Source organism: Myotis lucifugus, unplaced genomic scaffold (genome assembly GCF_000147115.1).
Source record: "Myotis lucifugus unplaced genomic scaffold, Myoluc2.0 scaffold_584, whole genome shotgun sequence".
Taxonomy (NCBI): Eukaryota; Metazoa; Chordata; class Mammalia; order Chiroptera; family Vespertilionidae; genus Myotis; species Myotis lucifugus.
The window spans coordinates 241,611-261,924 of record NW_005871632.1 but is presented as its reverse complement, the minus strand read 5'-3'; the positions used below and the strand labels follow the sequence as shown (position 1 = coordinate 261,924).

General features: G+C 39.5%; 1 protein-coding gene and 1 pseudogene across 1 annotated transcript in view; one reads left to right on the top strand and one right to left on the bottom strand.

Moving 5' to 3' along the window:
* Positions 1-1,132: 1,132 nt before the first annotated feature.
* The window catches only part of ASXL2 (additional sex combs like 2, transcriptional regulator), a 69,797-nt gene continuing 50,615 nt past the window's right edge, over positions 1,133-20,314 (bottom strand). The window contains exons 13-15 of the mRNA XM_023745812.1: positions 17,260-17,365; positions 14,409-15,123; positions 1,133-11,731 (exon numbers count right to left, since the gene is read on the bottom strand). Of these exons, the coding sequence (XP_023601580.1) occupies positions 9,266-11,731; positions 14,409-15,123; positions 17,260-17,365 (3,287 nt within the window). The 3' untranslated portion in view covers positions 1,133-9,265. The remainder of the gene's footprint in view (positions 11,732-14,408; positions 15,124-17,259; positions 17,366-20,314) is intronic.
* LOC106694704 overlaps positions 20,019-20,314 on the top strand; it is a 1,715-nt pseudogene continuing 1,419 nt past the window's right edge.

The following is a 20,314-nucleotide window of genomic DNA, read 5'->3' as shown; positions in this document are numbered from 1 at the left end:
TACTTGTTTTTTGATAACATCTATCCTACTGGGTGTGAAGTTGTATCTCATTGTGGTTTTGATTGCATTTTTCTAGTGATTAGGTGTGTTGAGCATCTTTCCCTATGCTTATTGGCCATCTATGTAGCTTCTTGTGAGAAATGTCTATTCAAGTTCTTTATTCATTTTTAGTTGGTTTTTCTTTTGCTATGGAATCATGGGAATTCCTTATACATTCTAAATATTATTAGAAATATGACTTGCATGCCCTAACTGGTTTGGCTCAGTGGATAGAGCGTCGGCCTGCGGACTCAAGGGTCCCAGGTTCGATTCCAGTCAAGGGCATGTACCTTGGTTGCAGGCACATCCCCAGTGGGGAGTGTGCAGGAGGCAGCTGATCGATGTTTCTGTCTCATCGATATTTCTAACTCTCTATCCCTCTCCCTTCCACTCTGTAAAAAAATCAATAAAATATTTAAAAAAACACAAGAATTTACATTTTAAAAAAAATATGATTTGCAAACATTTTCTCCCATTTTGTAGGTGTGGATTGCCTTTTCACTGTTGATAATGGCCTTCGATACACAAGTTTTCAATTTTTAATGAAATCCAATTTATTTTTTCTTCTGTTGCCTATGCTTTTGGCATCATATCCAAGAAATCATTGTCAAATTGAATTATGAAGCCCTTCCCATTTTGTTCTGAGTTTTTAATGTTAATTTTTGTATACGGTGTAGTGTAAAGAGTCCAATTTCATTCTCTTGCATGTGAATATAAACATTTATTGAAAAGACTGTGCTGTCTTCATTGTCCAGTCTTGGCACCCTTGTCAAAAATCATTTGACCATATATGTGAGTGTTTATTTCTGGGTTCTCTATTCTATTCCATTGGTCTGTGTATCTGTATTTATGCTATTACCACTGTAGCTTTGCAGTAGAGACTTGCTTTTTATTTTTTAAATACACACACACTTTTTCTGGCTTGTGTTCTTTTATTCCTCAAGTGTTGCCTGAAGAGACCAGCACTTTCTGTGGCATCCAAATTTAGCCAGAACACAGGGACAATTGTGCCACCGGGCACAGGGAAGGTGCAACAAGCAGGTAAGTCATTCAGCATGATGTCTGGTTTCTTTGGAAAAGAAAAGGCACAATCTAGAGTAAAACTGTATGCCTTTATTCAACATAAATGAGTCATTAAGATAAAATACAGTTCATCCATGTACAGAAATATTATTATACATTCAATTCTGAAGAAGGTAGTTTTATACAACCAATGAAAGGAAGTCTAAAAATGAGAGGAATAAAGATGACAGTGAGGAGCTAAAAGGCAGTTTTATGTGTCAAAGTGCTAAGGCCTCTGTGCACCAAGATTTTAAAGTGAACAAGACTAACTTAAGGTCATTCTTCCATTCTAACTTCTCTTGGTGCTGGTGAAAGTCTTCAGGTGTGATATAGTGAACAACAGAATTAAGATGGGTTTTTAAAGAATAGATCATAGCACTTATGGCTAAGAAAAAAGGTGTTAAGTTCTAGAGTCATTTGTCATGTACTCTAGATCTTTCATGGACTCCATTTCGTGAAATCTCTAAGAACAAAGTTGCCCTTCCAACAGTAGTTTATTATCAGAGATCAAATGACCAGGTTCTTCCCAGCTCAGAATCCATCTCCTTATGCAACAAAAGGGAAACCAAATTTGAGACTCAGGAAGAATTCCATTAATTTAAAGCAGGTATAGTGATTACATGGAGGTTTAGCTAAGGTCACTACTAAAGTCTTCAAATTGCCACTGCCTAAAAACCTAAAGTGAAAAAAAAATTGATGACTTGGGGTCAAAGTCCAACTTCATCATTCCTAAGCTCTAGGTCTCTGAAAACATTAGACTCTGGTTTTTGAAAAAAGAAGAAAACTGATCCAAGAAACATAAAATTTTATGAACCACAATTTCCCTAGGAAGAGCATAGGCTGGGTGTGAAATAATAGTTCTAAAGTATCTTCATATATGTTGATAACATTAAATGCATTGTTTTCTCATTTGGCGAATCTGAATTTTAAATATTTAAATAGAGGGCCCATGATTAAAATTAATAAAATTAAGTGTTGACAGAAATTGGTTTAATACTACTTATGAGCCAACGTCTGGATCAGTTAACAGACCCTGGTGCACAACCCTAAATCGTGATCAGAGGCTTAAAGCTGCCACCACAATTCAATTGAAAATCCACAAAATGCCTCCAAATTCCATGTTCCACTCATGGCAATTCATTATCTTATAAGAACCCAAAACTTTAAAACAACAATAATTTAAAGTTTACTTAAATCCAATCTTGGGTTTACCTTTCTTCTTCCCTAGGCATCCTCAAGGCTTGCAGTCAAGATGAAAATCAGATGTTTTTAAATATCCTAAAACTCCTTTTGAGTTTGAAGAACCAAAAAAACTTGAGTTTAAAGTTACTCTACGGGAGAGCCCACTATCTACTCACAGCCCCTCTCCACAGCTGATCCTCTCTGGCTCTCTTCAGTGTCTGTCCTTCCTGTTAAAAGGAAATCTTTCTAGGAGACTCCCTTTTTAGGTTGAAACTGAAAGCTACATGGAGGTATAGAGATTCCTTAGTTTTATAGTCTCTATGAAAGAAGCCCAATCTTCAGTTTAAGGTCACCAAGTACTAGGAAAATACAGGATATCCACCCTCCTACTTCCTGGACAGAGATGAGACTACATACCTTACATCGTGGAATACACCGAATACCTCTTGGACTAAAGGTAAATATGGATGTTTTTGGCATACAGGATTCAAGTTGCCCATCCAGTAACACAGGTTAAAGACAAAAGGTAAGGAAAATCCAATAAGCACTGATAAGATACAATGGCATCCTTTTGAAGCCTTCTACCAGAAAACCTTAAAGAATTAGGATTTTGGCCACTAAAAAGGGCTAGGGTTCTGCTGAAGCCTCTTTTAATTCAAGTTTTGTAACTTATAGAAGGGGGGAAAGCCAATTCTACAATATTAGAATAAAAAAGAACACTATATCTATTGAGGAAAAAAAAAGGGGGTGCAACATGTCTTCAGAGATACACTGCTTTCTCACCAGGCTACCAGATGAAGATCAAGGTATGATTTTTTTTTATTCCCGTTAGCTTCTTTTGGGTTATTTACCCACTTGTTATTCGGAAGGTTTCATTAAACACAAGCTAAAGCATCTTTACTGATATACTGACAGAAATTAATTGAAAGGAATTGCTTTTGGCCCGATTATTTCATCAATTTAGATATTACTAAGAGATTTCTTAAAATTTCTATCAACTCTAAATCTTCCAATGGAAGTTCTCAAAAACAAAAACAAAAACAGGTAAATTAACATGGCTCCCGACTTCCACATTGTCTCATCTAGGTCGATGCCTTTTCTTCATGGTTTGCCACTGTTTTGCCCAGTGTCTCAAATGCTTCTATTTCGTAATTCATTTACAATTAAACTTCCATGTCTTGGGAAATACATAGCATATATTACTCCGTGAGCCCTGCACTAGACATATGCTGTATGGTTACTACATTAGCAAGATCTTTCACAATTTTGTTTGCTGCTTTTGTTTACCTGTGCATAACCAGAACTTCCGCAGTGCTTAGTACATGTAGGGGTTCAATAAATATCTGAGTTAGCAACTAACATTTGTACACAAATAGCTGGAAACAGTATGCAAAATCTGATTTCTGACCATTTGTAGTCAAGTAGTGTCAAAAGCAATGAACACAGGTTTCTAAGACTGCGATGTCAATAAAGTTGAGGATTCAAGTTGAAGCTGTGTCCTGGTATATTGCTCTTTCTCACTCAACCGCAGACCAAATATACCTTTAGGCTCCTATGTCATTACCTGAATGCAAGTTTTCCTTCCAGTGAGGTAGGAGGCCCTTTTAAATAATGATGAATCTGTACTAGAAATGAGGTGGGGGAGATGTCTCTGTAAATGGTCATCATGGACTGGCTCACACACATTTAAATATCTCATCTTCTTTCCTATCATATGTGGGAATTATGGAGATGCAGATGTTCCCTGAGACTTAAGAAATTTTCTTTAGAAATGGTGTATTTTCAGTAAAGATTTAGAGTTCTGTTTTTTTTGACAGTTAAACTATCATCAGTCAACCCCAATATATGAAATTTCAATTTTTGAAAAAATAGAAAGGCTGTCTTTTAAAAAGCATTCTATGTATCCTATTAATTTCCAAAATATGCTATTATCAGTGAAAATAACCACAGATGAGCAAATTTGGGGTGAACTACACGATAAAGTCAATTTCATGCGTCATTAAGATACATTCTTGAAATTCTGACCTTATTTTCTTTCATGTTATCAAATAAATCTATATATTATTCATTTTAAAAGAATGGGCTACATACCACATACCTTTACTTCCAAAGACTATCTAGTTATCACTTGGTTTCCTCAAGCATATCCTAAAACTAAATATTTGTAACCACAACTCTTGCACATCAGGATTCCAGATTATCTTGAAGTATGGGACTACGGACAATTAATGTCTTCTAACATGTGGGCTCAGTCATTTTCACAAATGCCCTTCCTGACACTACGGAGGTCAAAATCCACGTTCACCTAGCTCTTCTACCTCTCCAGATCAACAGGGATATAAAACTGGCTATGAAACTCATTTCTCAGAGAAAAAAATGGGAAACAGTAAGTGTTCTATTATCTTCATGAGATTATTTCTTCACACACCCCTAGGCCTGGAAGGTGTTGGCAGTGAATGTTTGCTAATGAATTATTAACCAGTGTGGAGAAAGGAAAACCTATTTTCCCCGGAGATATTTTCTTACCATTTGTTTTAGAAGCAAACAATGAGCATTTTTTTTTTTTTTAAAGAATGCACCTAGGGTTTTATTGTTTTTGTTTTACTTTCCTACTGGCATGAGGTGGTCAGGAGACAGAACAGTTTAAGGGTAAAAATAGACGGACAGATTGAGAGAATTTAACGTTTTTACTATAGTTCTGAACTCTCCCAATAGTAATATAAGGCAACTGAGGGCCCTTGCCCACATCACTCAGATACATGTCAGAACTCGAGATTCACCAAAGACTCCAGTCTTCATTTTCCCTTTAATTATCTTTTAGTTAATAAAATGAAAAATAAGAATATACGAATACACACAATCTATATACATATATTTATTGCAAATACTTAAAGTTCTTATGTAAAATGATTTTTCTATATTTGTGAAAAAATATGACTTTTTAAATGGTGTTGACACCAACTTTTCTGTACATACCCTCAATTCCAATGTTAACAATTCCTTTAAAAAGGCAAAAAGACACAAAAGTTTAGCTTTTACCAAACCAGTCTATACAAACCTTATAGCCAAAAGGAAAAAAAAATAGCTTGTGGTAAATAAGTCAATTTTCCTTTCAAATAAAAAATAAATTCCAACCCCCTTATTGCATTTTTTTTGGAAATAATCTGAATGTCTTTAGAATAACTTCCTTTGAAATTGTGCCTTAACAGTGAGGTCCTACATTACACATCCCATATATGAGAAATTCAGTCTTCCACTGTTATTTTTTACATAGATATTAAAATATATATTACTTAAAATATATTATTGGAAAGCTATTTTTAAAATTGATCTTTAATAGTTGTATCAAATGTAAAGCATTAATAAAAATAAAGTAACCAATAATCTATGCGGCTCTTCAACTTTAGGAAATGTTTTTACCTATCGTTTTCTTTCAATAGGTATGTAGGTATTGAAACATGGTAGGAAAGATCTCTGCCCATCATCATGTTTCTCAGTCTCTTTGGACTTGTCTATAAATTGAGCTGAAAACTACTCTTGGCCAAGTTTTTACTCAGCACATTGCTGTAATGCAATGGGGAGACTCCCTCCTTGTCGTGAAATCGAACCTCTAGGTTACAGAGAACAATCCTCGCACTGCTCACTGACAGTGAGTTCTAGAAATAAATAGCAGTGTCATGACCAGAGAAGACCCCCTAATTACAACAAATCATTTCACCCAAGAGTTTTTGAAAGGACTCTAAGGCAGAGAATGGCAATAATAAGCAATTAGGATGGTGACTATCAGGTCATTAATATGTATGATTTATCCTTCACCTGGAAGGCAATGAGGTCTTCCTTTGGCTTATTTAAATGAGATAACTTCCTAAAACAACTCCATCTGTGTGCCTTCCCAGCCCATGCAAGTATGCTTCTCCTACCCCGAGTAAAAATACACATTTGTCAGGTCTGATTCTTTAAAATGTTACATGGGATACCACAGATAGCTTTAGTATCTTGAGCACAGGAGTTAAGGAATAAAAGCAGAGCAAACAACGCCAGGTTATTTGGCTTTATTCTCTATTTAATAGGATAGAGAATTTTAGTCAAAATTCTTTAAGACTCCGGGAGCCTCTTTACTAGATGACTCAATATTCATAAGCGAGACTGAGATGACATACTGTTAGTGCTTGCTCCCCAAGGTGACCTGCAGTGGGAGGTATCGGAAGCACACCCTGGAGGCATAATAAGCATCAGGCATAATGCCTGACTAGTCACTCGAAACAGTGCAACTTAATATCAGACAAATAAGCTTAGCACTTACTAAGTTGAATTGAATGGTAAAGTAATTCTGAAAACCTAAAATAAAAATTGCTTTAAAGGTACTGGAGTGCCATGCCACACTTCAATAATTTAATGATTTTCTTGTTCCTTCTGCCTTGTTTCAAGATCATAATTTTCTCCTCTATTCAGTTCATGGCTTTCAACTTGAAACCACTGTTTTCAAACAAACTGATATATGGGTTGTATTCAGTTTACTACCAATCTAAGAAAACCTAACTATTCTCTCTTTTGGTCAATATTGAGGCAGTGTACCTAGTTGACAATTTCTGTTTTAGGGGCAGTAATAAGTGCAGGTATTTTATTAGTTGGGTATTGTATTACTTCTGAAGAAAATCTTGTGAACAGTAAATTTTAGGACCATCTGCAAGAGCGTGGGTCAAGATGAAGAGGCACGATATGGTTTGCTCTCTAAATGAACTTGAAAATCCCTGATCCTTTCCTCCTTTCCTGGTTAGTCTATCCATCCTCAGCTTAAAGGAACCACAGAGCAGATATTTTCTATTTCAGGAAAGTTTCGAAGAAGAAAAGCCACATTAATCAACCCCAATTGGTAACTAATTGGTCAGTTCTAAACTCTCAGCAACTTCCAGCACGCAGACCAACCTTCAGTCTGCCACTCAAGTGGGGAGTGCAGAAGCTGGGCAATGGAAGTTCTAACCAGCTTTAGGTCTTTTCAAGTTCCCCCTGAATTTCCCAGGGTACTGAGAGTTTGGGAACAGAACCACGGTTTCTGTGTGTTGCTGGTTCTTAGCTGGAGAATTTAAACCTTATCCCTGGATCCTTGCAGCTTTCATTTCTCTTAGCTATATGTGTGCTGGAAGAAAAAGGGAAGTTAGAATGACATATTGTCTTGGCTGCAACAAGAACACAGATATTAGTCCTCTATTTGCCTTGGACCACACAAAAAACAGAAGCAAAAAAGTGAAGTAATGAGTCTCTTAGGGAGTTTGAAAATATTAAGAGTGTATAACATGGAGGGAGGGGAAGAATGGGTAGCAGAATGGAAGCAAAGCAAAGATTATTACTGCTACTTTCTCCTAATCTGGAATGTGACTTAATTAACAAGTATACACTGTTCTGCATGTTATAAATACCACATCCTGAATACTAAGTACAACTACAACTGTACTAGTTATAGTATTTTTACTTTACACACTTGGAATTAGAAAACTTGAAATCAATATGCAAATGATGCACGTCGACAATACCCCATTTTAAAATACCAAATTCTGGTAAATGGTCGGCTTATTTGAATGTTCTTTAACCATGACCTAAATATATGTACTTGAAAATTCTTTAGTTGCTAAATACAGGCTTAAAAACACAACAAGGACACACAAAAAAGAATAAAAACAAACAACAAAGCTTTAGAGGTAATTTCCCCCCTTTCTAGATGTTCCCCTAGCCATTTACTGAAGCCCCTTCACATTAAAAACTTCTAGTGCATAGACAGCAGAAATCCAAAACAGGGGACATATTTTCTAAAACAGGAAAAGTGTCTGACTTTTATTGTATGTGTGAGTGCATACATGTCTTCAAAGTAACATATTACTCCATACTCCTCAGATGCCTGGGAGGTCAAAATAGGTTTACCAGAATGGGCAAATGTGGCCCTCATGAGCTGTTCTACCGCAGCAACAGCTGACTACGGGACATCAGGTAATGTGTTGGAAGAAAAGAAAGAGGCTACCTTGTTTCTAATGTTAAAAATCTTCCCCAAATATCTTTGTCGTTTCTACACCTTTACTCCCCTTGCACAACAAAACACATAATTCACATTAGCCCAGCACTAACACTTTCCTGTTCATTTTATACTAGTATTTCAAACCTGTTGTAAGCTCCCATGACTAAGTACTTGGGCTATTGCTGGAACTGTTGCCCTGCCCAGGCTATGGTAACACCAGGGGCCAGAGAGGCACACTCTTCCTGGACCACCTTCACTATCTCAGGGCAGGGGAATGGGATTAGGGAACAGCAGGGACCCACAAATTGCACACAGTGTGCTTGGCAATAGTATTGGCTTATGGAAGCCAAGAACCAAGTCAAGAGCTTTCAGAGTCTGAAGCACTAGCTGTGAAATGAATACCTTATCAAAAATTTGAACTTAAGATTCCATCTAAAGTAAAGGGACTTAGTAAACCCTGAATCCATATTCTGGAAAGGCTGAATAATCCACATAAAACCTACAGGCAGATGATTAAGACATAATCAGCATGAAACATCATTTCTCCAGACCATTTTGTTCACTCCTTCCTCTTCCCAGCCTCTTAGGAAAGGACAGAAGGCAGACAAGCTTCCTTTCACCATGCATGGCATTAAACTTGGAGTCACATGAAGTAGACCATAAATTTGAATTAAAAGTAATACATTATTACCTAAACACTTGGAAAAGTAATGTTAAAACAAAATGTGACATATTTACATGATTTTGTAAGTGCAAACTTGTCACAAATTCACAAAGTCTTGTTGACTTAGACTTACTAGAAAGGTGCTCTTGCTCTAAAATGTAAGATCTGTACTCTGTATACCTGATTAAGTAACATTTGTCTCTCGACAACTGAAATCTACTTGTTTATTTCTGTGATTCCAAAGGACACAAAAATACAGCCTGCCACCCCTTCCCTTCTACCTCCTTTACAGCGTGTTCTTTCTCGTCTTGTTACCGAACAACAAGGCAGGAGACACACAGTTTGGAGGGGCCAATGCAGTCATCATGGCAGAAGGCGCCACACCCCTTGCACATGATCATGGCTTTCAATCGGCAGTAACATTTCGAAGGCGTGTCCTCTATGCTGTTGTCTTCAGGAAATGCCTGAACAGGAATGGTCTGGCCATGGCTGCTGGGATTCATGGCTTGGCTAGCAGGGATGGTAGTGACAGTCACTGAAAAGGACATGACATCACCTACATTGCTAGATACCTGGCCACAGTCAGGCATCCCCGGGACAGCAGAGTTATGGTCCATGTCAGACGAGGTGGAGACATTGATCATGCCTCTGTAGCTGGGCCCAATCTGTGTGGGGCTCCCATACAGCTTTGGGGTTTGCAGTGGTGGAAGGAGGAGAGGCTGATGAGTGGGACTGTCTGCAGGTGGAGGAAGAGCAGTGGCACTGAAAACCTCAGGGCTGCTATGCATTGCCTTCCCTCTCACTGCATGAGCCATCTGCTGCTGCGCTGCCTGAATAAGATCTCTGGCTAGGGTCTTTTCATCAAATGTTTGGCCTCTAGTGAACAGATAATTCTCCTTATTTAAAGCGGTTTGCACTGGTGTCTCTACCTTCACATTCTTTTTAGCTAAACAATCAGTGGATAGGGCTTCTCTACTGTGGGGTCCTGAACTTGCTTCACACTTGCCAGAACTCTGGGAAGCCTGGGGCTCCTCCTTCACCATGGCCGATTCTTCTTCATCAGCAGTACTTTCCTCATCAGTATCTTCTTTGTCACTGCTATTATCTCCCGTTTCATTTTTACAGTCTGTATATCCCATTTTCAAGGCTTCAGTGGGACTACTTAGACAAAAGCGATCTTCAGGGTTTACAGAATGGGTCCTCCTAAAGCTCTCTGAACCCCGGCCGTAGGTGGAAATGTTAAGTAAGTAGTGACCTGCCATTGCAGGCTTCGAAGTCCTTCTGCCAGCAAAGCCCAGCATGAACCGCTGGCTTGTGGAGATGTCTTCTACCTGGAAACCTGAGTGAGTGAAGTTGAACTGGGAGGGCTGCACAAACGAGAGAACATTATGCCTCTGGATATGAACCCTCTGGATGAGAGTCTGAAGGATCTGATCTTGGGTTGCTTTACTTAGTCCTTCTTGGTGTGTGTCAATGCTGGAGTCCCTCAGATCCTTACCTGAAAAGAGCTGAAGGGGCCTGGGAACCTGGGAGAGATGCTTACTTTGCAAGGTTTGACCCAGTTGCTGTGTAGCTGGATGGGAAGGCCTCTCATGAACTTCCTCTCTGGTGCTATGTTCTGTTTTGTTGGCGCCTGTGGGTGCTCCCATCCCTATTTCCTCTTTTGCAGTCAGAGGAACAGTTTTCATTTCAACTTTGGTGAGTGGTTTAGGCAGAATCTGCTCCATGGGAACATCTTTGCCCTGGAGCAGCTGAGTGACCAGAGGATTATTAGCAGGGATACTTGAGCTTGGCCGTGAAATGGATCCATTCATATTTGAAGAAGTTCCTGGAGTTTTAAGGCTAGAAATTGCTGGCAAAGTGCTTGAGGATGGAACTGGTCCGGAAGGTGCTACAGTTCCACTAACCTGGGGTATGGAAAGCTTTTCTAAAGTGGCTGCTATTAATAAAGATGTTAAAGGGGAGGAAGTCATCTCCACTGAAGCCCTGGCAGTTGTCTCTGCTGAGGCTGAAGTGTTTGGTGTATTCTTACTACAACCTGCTTTGGGCTCAACTGTGCCATCAGCTGCAAAATGAACAGGTGTGGCGTCTGAGATTAGAGCAGGACCCGCTGGAGCAGAAGGTAACTTCTCCTGCCTGCAATGACTGGGCCCTTGTGGGTGGCTAAGCGAGGCCACTGTGGCTGCTGCCCTGGTGGCATTCAGTTTCTCAATATTCAATTTCCCTAAAGTTGGTGTGGGTGGGTCAGTGTGAGCTAGTGATGGGACACTTGTGCATGCTCCACTGATGGCAGACGTTGGAGGCACTGAGGAGGTTTGCTGTAGTTGTGCTCCAGAGACACTAAGAGGCTGTGGCTGGCCTGGGGTCTTGGTCTCAGATTGGGGCTGAGTCTCTGAACCACAGGGTAAAAGCTCTCTCGGACCTCCCCTGCTTCCAGTTCCTGCCAGTTCCAGTGTGGGGCCCTTTCCAGTTTCTCTGACTCTGTCTGAGTCCGGATTCCCTCCTCTAGCGGTTTTCCTTTCACCACCCTCTCCTGGGCCTTGTCCACCCCCTGGGCCAGGTCCTGGAATGGTCCCTCCAACTGAGGCGGCTGCAGCAGCTGCGGCGGCAGCGGCAGCTGCTGCCCTCTGTGCTTTGACCAGCTGGGCTTTTGCTTTGATGTCGGCAAGAGTTCTGGCTCCTGTTCTGTTAGGACTAGTGATGGAGACTGGAAAACGAGCCCTGGGAGAGACCTGCGATGTAGGAAACAGCATGGGGGAGATTCTGGAGACCGGGATCTGAAAGAAGTAGGGGAGGGGGAAACGGGACAACAGAGCTTAGTTTTCATTTATAAGAATAACAAAACGTTAATAACATATTTTTAGAATAGGATGAACACTACAACACCTGTGACAAAGATGGGAAGTTTCTGATGAGAGACCAAATCATGCAGACAGCAACACAATTTTTATATACATTTATAACATTTGCAATAAAATTCAAATTTTGTTTTTCTATTTAAATTTTGTTTAAAAGGTATTTTGTTATAAACGACTTTAAGCTTTGTCTAAGAAAGCAGGATTTGAAATAGAGTCTAAGGTAAAATTATAGTTACTAAAGCAACTTCTGGTACAAATTCTTTTTGGGGGGATAAAGAAGAAGAAAGTAGAAGGAAAAAAGTTAAATAGTATTAGCTTGGTGACAATGGATTTAAGTTTTCAGCATTGAGCCTCTTTGGATTAGTAAACTATGATGTAATTCAGCCTCTACAGATTAGGAAATAGAAAGGATAGATCTCACCATGTGTCATTGATATAAAGTAAAATCTAAACATAACTCAGCTCTCAGGTCTGAAGATTAGTTCTGATTAAGATTCATTAAAAAAAGGTTTCTAGCCCTAGCTGGTTTGGCTCAGTGGATAGAGTGACAGCCTGCGGACTGAAGGGTCCCAGGTTTGATTCTGGTCAAGGGCACATGCCGGGGTTGCGGGCTCAATCCCCAGTAGGGGGCATGCAGCAGGCAGCCAATCAATGATTCTCTCTCATCACTGATGTTTCTATCTCTCTTTCCCTCTCTCTTCTTCTCTGAAATCAATAAAGATAAATTTTTTTAAAAAGTTTCTACTATCTTTATAAGAATAGTAAAAATAATTATCGTATAAATCAGAATATCTGGCAAAGCATGACAGAATGTTAGTGGTAGAAAATTGTCAAAAATAAGGAAAGATTCCTAAGTAATGAAACCATAAATGGTAAAAATAAAAAGTAATGAGGAACATCATACTTTTAGTAATAAGAGGCAAAATGAGAAACAGAAGTCATGTGGTACGTGAAATGGGTCAAGTACTAGTAAATGAATGTTTCCATAGGATATTTCCTGACAGAACTAACTTTGATTCACCTAAGTTAAATAAAAGGAGGGAGAGGGAAGCAGTATTTCTATATGGCTTATTTTTCTACTTATATCCTACAGTGAATGAACACCCAGTGCCTGGGCTCACAATAGACACAATGGTTTTAATAAATACTATTAATAAAAACATATTAATAAATATTATGTATTAATTAAATAAGTGAAAGGACTGCAAACTGATATTAAGCACAAACCCGAGAAGTAATAAACCGTTAAATCAAAAGTAAAAATGTATTTGGGTTTTCAAAAGTACACTGCTGATTAGATGCAGTCGTTATATACTGAGAGAGACACTGCTATAGGAATTTGAAAGATTTGACAAATAGAAATATAAGGTTAAAACAGAAATTAATGACATATCCTAACAGTAGAGCTTAGCAAGACTATGCCATCTTACCAATGTCCTTCAAGTAACCAGTGGTGACTCATGGTAGCCACACATTTCCTTTAAAAGGATGGACTAGCCCAGCCAGAGTGGTTCAATGGTTGAGAGTCAACATATGAACCAGGAGGTCACAGTTCAATTCCCAATCAGCACATGCCTAGGTTGTGGGCTCAATTCCCAGTAGGGGAGGATGTGCAGGAGGCAGCCGATCAATGATACTCTCTCATCATTGATGTTTCCATCTCTCTCTCCCTTCCTCTCTGAAATCAACAAAAATATATTAAAAAAAAAAAGGATGGACTAAAGGTAGCTCTAGAACTACACATCACATTAGTTATAGTAGTAAGAAAAAGGCCAAGGTACACTTAAATATCATGGTTTTTGGTACAAATATATGATCTTTGGATCACAACAATGGCCTCATGTTTATCATTATACTTCTTACTACAGGCCCAGTGCACAAATTCGTGCACCAGTGGGGTCCCTCGGCCTGGCCTGCGGGATCGGGCTGAAACCGGCTCTCTGATGTCCCCTGAGGGGTCCCGGATTACGAGAGGGCACAGGCCAGGCCAAGGGACCCCACCAGTGCACGATCAGGGCCAGGGAGACACAGGAGGTTGGCCAACCGGGGAGGGACCGTGGGAGGGCTACAGGACCTGTCTGGCCAGTCTCGCTCAGTCCCGATTGGCTAGACCTGAGCAGCAAGCTAACCTACTGGTCAGAGCATCTGTCCCCTGGTGGTCAGTGCACATCATAGCGACTGGTAGACCGGTCGACTGTCTGCCCCTGCACGTCATTACGAGCGATTGAGCAGCCTTAGCATATCATGCTTTGATTGGTTGAATGGCCAACCAGTCGACCGGACACTTAGCATATTAGGCTTTTATTATATAGGATTTTGCTACATGAGACAATAATTTCCATAATTGTCTTAAGATACAAAAGTAGCCATCAGATATCCAGGTACCTTACTTAGTCAAACAATAAAGATCTGTAGGAATGTAGTCTAAATAGCTGTTTATTGACAATTTTATATATATAAGACCACAGTTTTTATATGAATATCTATAATTGCTTCAGCATTAAAAAATACCACTAATTACTTCAAATTTGGTAGGCATGACCAAAAACTTAGTGTTCAGGCCACCTCTCTCTTTCAGTTCGGTAAATTCTCTTACCTTGAGAGGTGGTACTTTTCGCACTTGGATCCTGTCCCCTCTATTAAGAAAGGGCTGTGGAGAGACTTGAAATGGCTGCTGGTGCTGGCGATTCTCAGTGACACGCGGCCTTTTCTCCCAGCTTGTAGGGGCCTCTTCTTGGGTGAGAGATTTCCTCTTGAGGCTTTCTGGGCTGTGATCGACCAGAGTTGATGAAGGCTCTTTCATAGTGGCCCCCTGTGGACCTGCTTCTATTATGGGCTTCATTATTGGTTTCTCTACTCCAGGACTCTTGGGTTTGCTTGGAGACTTAACTAAAGCTTCTTGGCTTTCATTTTTGTTATAATTAGACGCTGTAGTGAGATGATTCTCTTTCTCAGATTCCTGTTCAGCAGAGGCAACTGGCTTCTGCCCCGAGACATCTTCATCCTTTGGGCACTTGATGGGAAGAATGCTGCTAAGCTCATTTGTATCGCTGGGAGAGGAAAGAAGGGGCTCTGTGGACTCAGGGTTTGGCTGCACCTTATCTTGGCTTTCGTGCTCTTCTTTTCTGACTGGTGATGGCATATGCACTACTTCTTCTTTAGATTCTACCTGGGGAATTACAGGGATTATACTGACAGGAGAGGCCTCTGAAGGAAGCATGGATTTTGGTTGCTCAGCTGAGGGTCTCTTTACTTTGGGATCGCTGGGTGAAGCTGTCAATTTCTTTGAATCCTCTAGGCTCAGGCCAGAACTAAAAGGTGGAAGAAAGAAATATTCTAGTTGAGAAATGGCCCATGTTATTGAAAACATTATGAGATAATGGTATATGGCAATGCCTAGAACCTGATGCATAATATGTATCCTTCTTATAATATCTTCTTCATCATCATCATCATCATCATCAATATTATTAATCATCATCATCATCAGTATTATTATTATTATTATTATTATTATTGAAGGTTCTGGAGCCTGACTAGCCATGTTATATTAAGCAAGTGACTAGACTTCTGTACCTCAGTTTCTTCAACTGTGCACTGAGGTTAATCATTTGATAGCATTGCTATAATCATTAACTAAGTTAATGCATGTAAAATACTTAAGATTAGTACCTAGCCCATAATAGAAGTTCAATAATGTTCATTATTATTATTACTTCCTGTTATAAAGGGGCCACACTGTCTAGAGACATGCATCACAGACTATCCTCGAGGGAAGTGAAAGAAGGCCAAGATCGACACACCCTGAAATTGTGGGTTTAGACTGGATCAACTGTGCTCTGCAGTATCTGTAGAAAACCTAAGAGACCCTGAGGAGATAATAGGAGAGTTGGGAGATAATAGGAGAGTTGGCTGTCAATGTTCTCCAGAGGATGAGAATTACAACTCTGAGTTTTCGGAAAGCCTATTTAATTTACTTGATATAGCTCTGTAATCCAGTGCCTCTGAGTTATCCTGGGAGTGAAGGACAATTGGGACTACTGTAGTGTGGCCTGGCTAAGAACTAGGCTACTCTGTAGGGGTCATAGGGACTCCTTCTAATGTTTGAGAATATTGTTTAATGGGAAGCACTGGTGGTTCAGTGGTAGAATTCTTGCCTCCCATTTGGGAGACCTGGATTCCATTCCCAGCCTATAGGTTCAGTTTCTGGCCTATATATTCTAGAATAATCCTTAACAGGCAAAAACAAGGCAAACCTCTTTGGTGACTTCAAATAATCAGTACTGCACTTCTGAGATGAAATGGCTAATTACAAAATTGGACAGTAATAAAAAACAGCCCTTCTATAAAAGTTGGCAAAAAGAGCTAAATACTGAAGGATCCAAGAACTGCTGTAATGCTCTATCTCCCTGAGGAGAGAATGAACAATATTTTGGAATACCTGGTATCTGTAATAATGGTCTAAATCAGGGGTCCTCAAACTTTTTAAACAGGGGGCCAGTTCACTGTCCCTCAGACCATTGGAGGGCCTATAGTTTAAAAAAAAAACTATGAACAAATTCCTATGCACACTGCACATATCTTATTTTGAAGTAAAAAAACAAAACGGAAACAAATACAATATTTGTATTTGCATGTGGCCCGTGGGCCGTAGTTTGAGGACCCCTGGTCTAAATGTATACATACCGTCATTTCTATAGAACTCAAAACTCATACCAAGAATATAGAAAAATCAGTATATGAGACTCTTAATCCCAACAGGAATCATTTCCTAAATGACCATGAAGATGTCAATGAACATCACTTAGAGAAAGGGAAGCGAGCCAATAGTTCTCAAGCTGTGGTTATGGAGTCTCCTTAAGGGTTCCCATTAGTTATGCAAAAGAAAGGGAGACTAACAAACAAATAAGACTGGGTGTTCAATCCTATTTCAAACAACACAGCTCCATTGTCTCCTACTTCAATGTCCTCCATTAAGACTTCATTCGGATTTTTTGTTAGAAAAAAACTGATTTAGACTACAGCTTCTTGAGAACAGGATTTATATCTTGTTTCAGAGTGCCTTCTACAGAGGAGAGGCCGTTTAATTAAACATTGGATATAACAGACCTTGTTACAGGATCCCTAGAATTCCTTAGTGATTCATATTGTGGAATTAAAATTACTGTATGAAATATATAGAACTTCAGTATTTTTATATTTTATAAAGATACTGGAAGAAAAGCCAATCTACTTAAAGAAAGACACTTTAATTCAAGATCATTAAAATCTTTTTTTTTTTTAAAGAAACCATCCCATCCATAACCAACTCTGTGTCCTTGAGAATTGTAAAGAGAAAAAATTTTCTCAGTAAAGAACTGTGAAAATATAGAAGGAAATTAAGGACTAGATTTTCTGGGAAGGTAATAAGATGAAGCACCACATGATAGAATCTATTTTGATATTACCTCTGACCATAGTAGCTTTCAAAGAATTGCTCCTTCCATGGCTCTACTTTTTTCTCCTTCTCAATTTCTTGTCGAATTCTCACCTGCATCTCAGGTGTAAACTCACCTATAAATGTAAAAAAAGAAGAAGATATTCAATAGATATACTGTTTGCCACTTTTAACTATTTGTAAATCATGAAAGACTCATGAAGGAGTCAGAATACAGTCCTGTGAAAGCAACAAAAATCTGCCCAAATTCCTCACTGTTAGAGTGCCATTAAGAGCAATAAAAATATGTGTACACCACTCCATGTAGTTTTTAGTACGCAGCTGAGGCCAACTGGGCCACTTCTCTGGACTTTCCTTGTAGTACCTTCCTCTTGTTCCAAACATATATTTCCCTACAGATTTCTTTTATCACAAACCTTGAATTTGTAATTGCTTCCCACTAGAAAAATACTCATGAGCTTTCAGTAAATAATGCCACTGAGCATTTTATTATTTTAAAGTTCTGTTTTTTCAAGGCAACATGTGCTTTAGGCTTTTTATCTCTAACTTCATAACGAACAGAGGCATTTGAGATTCCAGTAAAAACGTATGAAGTTACTTTGGAGTTGTCAGTTTTCTAAATGTACCAGTTTATTGCCCTAGAAACAAGGCATGCAAGATGCCAAAGACCAGCTCTGCATATGCCATTTACTTGTATCAACTAACAACCACGTCAATCCTTCCCACTTCATCAGTAGAAAACAGTCAATGTGCTTTGTAGGCCATCTTCAAACTCGTGGCTCAGAAAGGCTTCTCCCTTTTATGCTCTAACTACTGGCGCGGTGCATGTATTTGTGCACAGTGAAAGGAAATTAGAAAAAATATTTTCATGTTGCTATTCGCCCTTTCTCTATAATAGAAGTGTCAACCAAATTCACGATCAATAATGACAAATCAGAACACATGTGTGCAACTGGTGCCAGCAAGAGCTTTATATGTATCATGCATGCAGGAGTCAATGTTTATTTTTAAATTGCTAGTGTGCATCATATGTACTGGCCAGTCGGTCAGTCAGACATACGTATGGTAGGTCACTTAGCCTTTATACACACACACACACACACACACACACACACACACACACACACAGATACCCAAGACACTCGGACAGTGATGGCGAACCTATGACACGCGTGTCAGAGGTGACACGCGAACTCATTTTTTTGGTTGATTTTTCTTTGTTAAATGGCATTTAAATATATAAAATAAATATTAAAAATATAAATCTTTGTTTTACTATGGTTGCAAATATCAGAAAATTTCTATATGTGACATGGCACCAGAGTTAAGTTAGGGTTTTTCAAAATGTTGACACGCCGAGCTCAAAAGGTTCGCCATCACTGCACTAGGAAATAAGAGGTGGAAATGGCAGACTTTAAAACCTCTTGGGAGAAAGAAGAGGGAAAGAAAAAGTTTTAGAGAATACTGAAAATCACAGTCCTGAGCAAAGGAGTAGGAAAAGAACTTGGCTGTCAGAATCCAACCCAGACACTGTGCTCTTTTGTTGAGTCTACTATGCATAGCAGAAAAAGGAGTAAAAGTACTGAATGTACTGAACTCTGTTCACATGTGTACAGGATTCAGTTTCTGCTGCTCAAAAAATATAATCTACTAGAGGCCCAGTGCACAAAATTTGTGCATGGATAGGGTCCCTGGGCCTGGCTGGCGATCAAGGCCTTCCTTCCTTGGCTGTCAGCCGGGGCCTTCCTTTGTTCTGTGCCGTCCCCTGGTGGTCAGCACATGTCATAGAAGCGATCGAACTCCCGGTCTCCTAGTTGAATTCCCAAGGGGACATTTTGCATATTAGCCTTTTATATATATACTAGTGGCCCAGTGCACGAAATTTGTGCACATTAAAAGGGAATTAATTAGAGAAAATATTTTAATATTGCTATTTGCCCTTTCTCTATAATAGAAGTGTCAGAGATGAAAGAAAATTAGTAAAATGTATACAAAAATCTCCCTCCTGTCAGAGTCTGGGGCACCCCGTGGGACCCAGAGTCAAGTCCCTGCCCACACGTGTGCACCTCAAAATCACACGAGACCCAGACCCGGCCAACCCCACCTCAATCAAGCCCCGCAGGGTGGGGGTTGCAGCCTCAGGTCCCCCAGCCCCAGCGCTGAGGCAGGGGACACGGCCTCAGGTCCCCCCGCCCTGGCACGAGGGTGCAACGACCATTTGCATATTAGCTCTTTATTATATAGGATATAGATAGGTGCAGTGATGGCTCATATGGAAAAAAAAAGTAACACTGATAATTATCACTGTTAATAACACCTACTTTAAAAAATAAGGGATAGGATGTCATAGATCCTTCTCCAAATTATTCTTCAAGAAGGGGATTGGTAATAGGTATGTTTTAAAGTGCTTGTCCGATTTCAATTCTTTCAGAAAAAAAGGGGGGTCTCTGCTCATGGAAATCTTTACGAAAGATTAAGTACCAAATTAATCAGCAAGGGATCCCTTCAACACAGAATTTGTTCTAAAAAGAAAAACAGGTCAGGAAAAATCAACAATTGCAGTGAACAATATAGATATTAATTAGCTGGTCAATTCTAATTGTCAATGATCTGACAAAAAGTACGCAATGAATAGCATTTTTAATGCTCTCCTGAATAAATGTATTTATTTTAAAGCTTTTCACTCTTGTTTTAATATAATCAGTGGTTTTTAGTAATGGCCGGATAGTAGAATCACTTGGGGAAAACTTAAAAAGAGGGAAATCCAAGATGGCAGCAGAGAAGGTGGAAGCTACAGTCACCTCTTCCAGGACCAAACTGGAATTGCAACTAAAATAAAGAGCAATCAACCTAAATAACCATAGACTAGCTGAAGAGAAGTCTCATAATCAAGGATACACAGAAGCCACATCGAGATTGGTGTGTGTGCGGGGGAGGGAGGGGGGAGGGGGGAGTTGGGGAGTGGAGACTTGAAAAAAAACCCCAAAAAACTGGCCCCATTCCCATAGGCAACGGCTGAGATTCAGAGGGCTATCTCAGCTGCAAAGGTTCCCCTGAGAAGTATG